The 7,714-nt window shown below is 36.1% G+C and overlaps 2 protein-coding genes across 2 annotated transcripts; both read right to left on the bottom strand.

Moving 5' to 3' along the window:
- Positions 1-32: 32 nt before the first annotated feature.
- LOC122025387 (signal peptidase complex-like protein DTM1) lies at positions 33-2,850 on the bottom strand. The gene is made up of 2 exons (XM_042584197.1): positions 2,418-2,850; positions 33-384 (listed from the first exon to the last, which is right to left on the bottom strand). Exons 1-2 carry the CDS (start codon positions 2,645-2,647, stop codon positions 297-299), a joined length of 318 nt encoding a protein of 105 aa, XP_042440131.1. The 5' UTR covers positions 2,648-2,850; the 3' UTR covers positions 33-296.
- A 718-nt stretch (positions 2,851-3,568) lies between these two features.
- Positions 3,569-7,522, bottom strand: LOC122024302 (ubiquitin carboxyl-terminal hydrolase 4-like). Its single transcript, XM_042582900.1, has 6 exons — positions 7,235-7,522; positions 6,571-6,687; positions 6,135-6,233; positions 5,807-5,995; positions 5,510-5,691; positions 3,569-4,272 (listed from the first exon to the last, which is right to left on the bottom strand). Exons 1-6 carry the CDS (start codon positions 7,355-7,357, stop codon positions 3,873-3,875), a joined length of 1,110 nt encoding a protein of 369 aa, XP_042438834.1. The 5' UTR covers positions 7,358-7,522; the 3' UTR covers positions 3,569-3,872.
- Between the last annotated feature and the right edge of the window lie 192 nt (positions 7,523-7,714).

Below are 7,714 nucleotides of genomic sequence, written 5' to 3'. Positions count from 1 at the left end.
AAATTACAACTTGAAGCCTAACAATTCAATCCAAGGAAAGTAACTATTGATCTCCAAACAGGATTCACCAGTGTACATGATACACAAATAGCAAATAAATTCTCATATTGACACATGAACAGACAAGAAATTTGCTATATACATTCTTTGCAAATTAAAACAAGCCTAAAGCATCTACTTGTCCTCGCGCGTGTTGTGTGAGATGTATAGACAACATCATTATCTGATCATATTTAACACTTCCTTTGAAGCCAGAAGGTAGGTACATAATCTGAAGAAGAAGATGAAGTGCTGGGCTAGCTTGATATGAACATCCACCATTTGTAAATACCAAAGCTATAAATCAGGGTGAGCATTGTCACCCGTAGAGGATAAAGATTAAATCTGCATTAGGGAAACAATTCGCCAAGCATTATTTAGGTAGCATTTAGTTGAAGGATAAAAAGGTAATCAAACTGTCAAAAAGAATCTAGAGTATAGATTACAGAATCTTGAGTATTCCTTAATTTCCATAAAAGATCTATGTTCCTAAAGGACAAGCTCTGGGAACTAGTTAGGCAAATTGCCTTAGCCAATTAACTACCGTCGTGATTGTCCAAATTTGGTCAATTTTGTCCAACTAGTTTAGGCTTACTCCGATAGGTATAAGCTACTATATGGATATACTCCCACCATCAAGCTCTATACAAGGGATATGACATTAGTACTATATGGCTCCATTTGGATTGTGGGATAAGATTAATGGTGTTAGGGATTAATGGTGTGATGGAGAGTGTTTGGTAGGTGGGATATGATTAATGGTGTAGGGATTAATGGTGTGATAAATAATCATTGGCTTGCCCAAGGGATTATTTATCACACCATTAATCCCTATCCCACCTACACCATTAATCCCTATCCCACAATAGTTTTTTATTACATTAATTAAAATTTTCTTTCATCTCTCTCTAGAATCTACACATTCATATTCTTTTATTATATTAGTTATTTGAGCTATACTTAATTTTCACGCATTAATCTTAACATTCACATCTTTGCAACTTAAATATTATTGTGTTGCTTCCTAACAATCTAAAATTCTAATTGACATAATTTAGCAAATTGCACCATAATGGTATATGAATGATGCTTTTGAACCTCAGAAACACATATATCATATAAGAATTCAGAACATGGTAATCAAGATTGTACCTCAATGTTATAGGATTTTCTTTAAATCCTCAGAAGTACACAGATCACATACGATTCTAGACCATGGTAGTTCAGATTGTGTTCCCGACCTTAGAATCTTACGATCCAAGCTAGTTTTAACATTCCAAATGTCAAATAAATTTAAATTGGGATAGGAACTTACAAACCTACAATCTGATGGTATCTGCTTACCAGTTCTACAACCCAAACCTACATATGATAATCTATACATATCACATATAGATCTATAATATTTTAATCAAATTGTTAGATTTTAAGATCCTAGGATCCAAACCTATGGGCCTCTTCTCATTCCTAGATAGGATCTTAATCTGATAACCTTGCTCTATAAGCTCTACTCTTTTTTTAGTGAGCCAACAAAGTCCATTAGGCTAGTTATCTCTTAGACACAACAAAAGTCCTTTTTTTTTTAGTTTTTTTTTTTATGGTTTTAGCACAATGAGTTAATCACTACTACGAATTTCTCAAAATGGAACATTCCACAGCTTAGGAGATGCCATGGGTTGCATTTGGAGGTAGTGAGAAATTAAGAGACACTTAAATAAAAGGGTTTCTTCTCAGAGTTTTTTGTGTCTAATATGTGCTAGAGGTGAGGTTTTCCACTTTTCACCATCAGTGTTGAGGTAAAGCGAACTGAGAGGTCTTTTGCAAAAGGTTATATAGACTTGAATTATCTCTGTAAACTTAAACCTATGCTGAATCACATAAAATTGTTCATGTGTTTCTTTGAATTTTCGTGCCACTCTACTAAGGGGGATTGAGATTTTACCATGTGACTTTGTGCATGAAGCTATTCTTTCATTTTACATGCATCAAATTTGGATTTCTAAGGCAAGTGATACTAATGCGATCTCCAACCTCATCCAGCAGTATCAGAGCATTTGTGATCTCAACAATTGGTTTTGTTCTACTTAATAGATGTTTCTGCCTCTTCCTTTACTAATCTAAACTCTTCAAATGTTTTCATCACTAATGAAATGCTAGAACAATTTCACACAATTATAGAGGATTTCTACTACACCATGAAGCAGCATTTCTAGCTTCCAATTAATCTACCTATTGTTCTCAAAATTCATTCAGTATCCGACATGAAGATCATGAGCTAAGAACAACTGGATCGACAAGAACAATGAATCAAAGTCCGTCACTGAATCCATTAGAGTAGGAATGAAAAAAGGATAAAGTTTTCGAGAAAGCAGCAGAACCTCCAGTTGTCGGAGTCGGCGTGGGTCCTCCGGACGGTCATGGGCTTGAACCACTCAGAGAAGTCCCGATCGAAGAACTCCCAGTCAGGCAGGAGGATCCCGCCGATCCCTACGATCCCGAAGGCGTATGTTCCGAGCATCTTCTTGAGGGACAAGGTACACATACCGAGAACAGCCATCAGCACTGCGAGCGACAAAAGGCTCGTCTGCAGTGCCGTCTCACGCCTCATCTCAGCCCTCACCGTAGCCCTAGAAGTAGTAGAACGGGAGGAGGAGGAGGTAGTGGTGGCGGCGGCGGCGGCGACGGAGAGAGTAGACGACGTTTGGGAGCGGCCATGGACGGTAGAAATGTGCGTGCGAAATGGGGCGTCGCTGTCGCGTGTCGCCGCCCAGGGACTGCCCGCACTGCAGGACGGAAACGATCCCCTGCAAACCTCGTTTAAAAACTGTCCTATTCTGCGTTGGATCTTCGACACGTGGATAGTTAGTTCGGGTCCTGAAGTGCCTTTATTTTTTAATATTAATTATTTTTATATTTAAAATAAATAAAAATAATGATTTTTTGATTTTTTTTATTTTATAATTGACACTTTATCCTCATTTATTAATTCTATTTTAATTCATAAAAATTATATGTATAAACATATGCATTTATTGTCAATAATAAAAATAAGAAAAATATAGATAATGTTTAAATTGAATATTGTATATCTCTATTTGGCGGGTATACGCATATTTATTTTTAAATAAATAAAATTTAAGAGTTCCTTTTATACTAAAATGATTGAGTATTTTTTTTTTTAACAATGAGATTTTTTTTCTCAAAGATTTTATATATTTTTTAAAATATATATTCTTGAAATTTTTATTTTATAATTTTAATTAATAAGAAATAGTTTTGTAATATACCTTTGTGTTATAGTATTTGTATCTCTAGTATAATACTAAACCTATTACAACACAAAACTCATACTTAGTCTCACTCCATGAAGCTTTTCCATGGCACCAAGTCTTCTTCATCCTTAAGGACTCTAAGCACAACATTCATCATTGCATTCGCCTTCGCATCGAAACCGACATTCATATCACGATCTAAAGCATGATTTCTTCTCTAACTATTAGTACACAAATCATATCGGATCTCAACAACATTGAAGAAAAAAGAACAAGGGTTTTTCTTCACTATGAAGGATTCAAGTAAAGGCTCATCACATTAACAATACATTACAATAAATATTCCTTCCAAAAAAAAATTATCATAATTTAAACAAAAAAAAGAAAATAAATTTCAATTGTCATACAACAATCTCTCTCGTATCGAAGTTTCGTGTTCATGTAAGTTCCTTGTTATTTCGAAAGAGAGCATGAGCTTCAACAATATACTATATGCATCCTTTTCTTCTCATTGAGGAATGAAGTAGCCCACAAATTTGAAAATTGTATGTTCATTGCTCTTCAGCTCCTGCTAGTGAGACTCTCGTAGAACAGGATGTACCCGTGATCGGTGTTGCTGGAGTACTCCTGCGCGGACCCGAAGAAGGTTTGCACAGCGGATTCATCAATCATCTCCACGTTTTCGTCATCAAAGAACAGCCAATGGTTGTGGCTCTTAACGAGACTGACGTAGTGACCGTGGTTGGGACCACTTCCTACGTGAACCACAACGGAAAAGAGTGAATACTCGATGTCGGAATCTTCTATGGTGTTGTTGAGCTTCAACTCCAAAGGGAAGACAACCCGGTAGGAAAGCTTCTTGTTACGGCCGAGCTGCTCAACGTACTTGAAGCGCTTGAGATGCATTACTAGGATGTTTGGGGGCTTCTTGATCTTCATCCTCTTTTGAGCCTCCTGCAAACTGACACAGAAAATACTCACATCGTCAATTACCAAGACAAATTATCGGTTGCACATAATCATAAGATGAAGCAAGATAAATACTCATCGATGGCAGATCTTTATCCTGCTTAAATACTACTGTAGACATCACATTCTAATATGAAAATGTGTGAAAAATGGAGATGGTCATTGATGGAAATGTGTGATGATGAAACCTCTACCAAGTCCAAATCAACATCTCTATATTCTACTAATTCACTAAATATATATACATTTGTGACCTCAAAATCAAAATGAGGTACCAAATCAACATGTAACCGACAAAGGCATGGTTCACCTATTTCATCAAGGATCTAACATATTAAGTTCTAAAGATGAAGCCTTTGAAGTTCAAGGAGATGAAGTTGACATCTCCCATTGGTCAAAAGTTAAGTTGATTTAATATTCTTTCTTACTTCAATAGCCCCACTATGCTAACGAAAAATATACCTTGACAACATAACAGCTTTTCAACTTGAAAGGATGAAGGGACGGAAGAGGAGGGAAGGGAATGAAATTAATGAATCATTCAGTAGACACAATGAAAAGAGATATCACATCCAAGTGTGTGTGCATGTGTATTGACACCATGATAGTCAAGATGGTGATTCAAATCTTACGATCCCACAACCTGATCGATCTAATTCCCATATGGGATCTGAATTGCATTAGGATCTTACCAACTTACGATTCAATCCTATTTGTGCTTACTGTTTCTGCAAGGGACGTTGATCCTGACAGCCTAGATATTATATTTAAATTCAACTAAGCATTTGAAAGATTAACATTTACTTTAGCAAATATATTTTTTTTAAAAGCTTTAAACCAAGTTCCTAGATATAACATTCTTTCAACTACCAAGTACAAAGTCCTTTTTAATTGTTATCATTATCATCATCTTATAATTATCATTCATCATATTAACTAAACATATATTCTAAAAGAAAGAAAAACACATGAACATCTAGAAAGAATCTCAGCTCTTCCTCTCTTTTATTCACACAAGTAAACAGACCAAAAGAATTTCATCCCTAATGGCAATGTAAAGAAATGGAACACAGCATTTCTGATTTACATATTAGATATACAAAAAAGTATCACCTGCAGATTGTTAGTCAGCAATGCGAATAAATGCAAAAAAGAAGGTAAAAACAAGTACCATGAATCCCAAGGCAAATGAGCATAATTTAAATATAGAAGCCATGTAGATAGATCACCTGCAGCATTTATCACAGAAGAACTTATCCTCTGCATTTAAAGTCTCTGTCGAGCTAAAATTCTTGAGACAACTTGTTATGGAACTGTTTTGCTCGATGTCAAGGCTTAGGTCAAAAAATGTCTCATCTCTTGCAGTAACAGTTTCACATCGTAGGCATCTCGTTTCATTCGTTAAAATGCCCTGAATAAATAAATGTGGAAATGGTGGTAGACAACAAAGGGGTGGTCTGTAACTGATCAGGATTCAGGGTTTCTACATGTAACTACTATTATCAGAGGACGTTAACTTGAGTTACCTGAAAACTTTTGTGAACCCATGTAACAAAGGGTTCTTTCTTTACACCATTGGCTAGAGTATTGTTTGTATCATTTGCAACTTGAGCTAACGTCAATGAGCCATCCGGGGAAGACTTTGCATTATTACACTCTTTCTCCAGAATATCAACAAGCTCATTTAGCAAAAAGTTCAGAAACTCATGAGCATCCTACAAACACCCAGAGAGAACTCTGAATAAGCTAGAACATTTCGCCAATTAGAGCTAGCTTTATCCATACCAATAGAAGATTATATTTATATTAACTTATCGACAAAGTTTAATATAGAGAGCTTCAAAACTGATTTACCTGATGCATATAGCTGCGGAAGAGCTCGTTTTCTTTCTTTACTCTTTGTACAAAGCGCCTAGGAGAGACAACGCCAGTTTTCTTCTTTTGAGAGCAGATCTGTATCAGATTTTGCAAAAATATGGCCAATGTATGTGAGGAGAAATTTTACAGTGAGAAAATTATCAAAAAATTTAAATGAAGATAGCATCAGCATAAATAGTTGAGTGTGTGTAATTCAGGTCAATCAATAGCATAGTTAGGAATGTTTGTCAATCAAGCGTATATAGACTATAGAAGAAGCACCGGTGAGAAACAAAATTCAAAGACTTCAATAGTAGCTACAACTTTAAGAGGCATTCAATACCTGGGAGAGAGACCTTTTAAATGTATAAACAAAAGTAACTAGAACAATAATTATTAGGAGGTAAATCACATTCACTAATCAATAACATACCTGGGAAAACAGATCTGCCAGACATGTCAGAAGATTTTCATCTGCCTCTACCAGGCTCTTTTTGTTCTCATAATACTCCAGCAATTGCTCACGGAATGGGACACAGAAATAAAGTGCCTGCACACAATGATCCATAATTATTCCAATTTATCAACAAGATCAGGATGACGGGACTTACTTGTAGACAAAGGTTCTTAAATGAATCAATTGTTCTTGTTTCATTAGTCTCCATGGTTATAAAATAACTTCTGTATCACACTAGAGGAAGATTCAAATATATATATATATATATATATATATATATATATATATATATATATATAGTTTGTCATGGTCACCACACCATCTGGTTGACAAAATTATCACGTACTACCCTTCAGCATATATTATCCTCATTTCTAAGTGTATATGGGGGGAAATTTCTTTTCATTTTCTGCGTCAAAGAAGATGCTGCATAACAACAAGAATTCAAACTACACATCGATTTTAAGCCTAATTGCATACCCAAGTAAAAATTTGGAGCAAAGAAGCGCAAGAAATGCAACCAAACTAACAAAGTCATTCTTTTTACAATTCCCATCAAGAAGAAGCCAGCCAAACTAACGAATCAAGCAACACAAATGATAATATGATATCCAAATAGCTAAAATAGGGAAAGAAAAACCTGCAAGACGCTGTTGCAGTAGCAGGTGTTGCCGAAGTTCTCCAGCCCAAAGTAGCGCTCTCCTTCGGGGAACTGCTCGCCGAGGGCCTTCTCCAGCTTCGACCCCGTCGCGCCCATCACCATCCACTTCCGCAGGCCTCAATCCAGGCGCGCTTCCTAGGGCTTTACAAGATACTACGACGGATCAGGGGAAGAATTCCTAGGGTTCCTCCTCCTGCTGCTTCGCTTTTCCCCGATCGATCCCTCCGCTTTGGAATTTTGTAGCGAAGAAGGAAGCGATCGTGATAGAGTTGGAACGGTGGGTAAAATGCTTCAGTAATGTGACGTGGCAGCCAGCGGTTGGGTGTGGCCATTGAAGAATGTCCTACGAATAACACCTGATCCTAAATTGGTTGTTTTATTACAATTGTCATAAAATTTTAATTATTAAATAAAAAAAACTAATATATTTATTTTAGTAAAATATCAAAATAAATATTA

This window comes from Zingiber officinale, chromosome 9B, assembly GCF_018446385.1.
Source record: "Zingiber officinale cultivar Zhangliang chromosome 9B, Zo_v1.1, whole genome shotgun sequence".
Lineage (NCBI taxonomy): Eukaryota > Viridiplantae > Streptophyta > Magnoliopsida > Zingiberales > Zingiberaceae > Zingiber > Zingiber officinale.
This window is presented reverse-complemented; position numbering and strand designations above follow the sequence as displayed.

Coding starts and splice junctions, on each gene's coding strand:
- LOC122025387 (XM_042584197.1), bottom strand. CDS start 2,647: ATGAGGCGTGAGACGGCACTGCAGACGAGCCTTTTGTCGCTCGCAGTG. Junction 385..2,417: donor GCCGACTCCGACAACTGGAG/GTTCTGCTGCTT, acceptor TCCCTAATGCAG/ATTTAATCTTTATCCTCTAC.
- LOC122024302 (XM_042582900.1), bottom strand. CDS start 7,357: ATGGTGATGGGCGCGACGGGGTCGAAGCTGGAGAAGGCCCTCGGCGAG. Junction 5,996..6,134: donor TCCGCAGCTATATGCATCAG/GTAAATCAGTTT, acceptor GGGTGTTTGTAG/GATGCTCATGAGTTTCTGAA. Junction 4,273..5,509: donor TTCTGTGATAAATGCTGCAG/GTGATCTATCTA, acceptor TTTCTGTGTCAG/TTTGCAGGAGGCTCAAAAGA.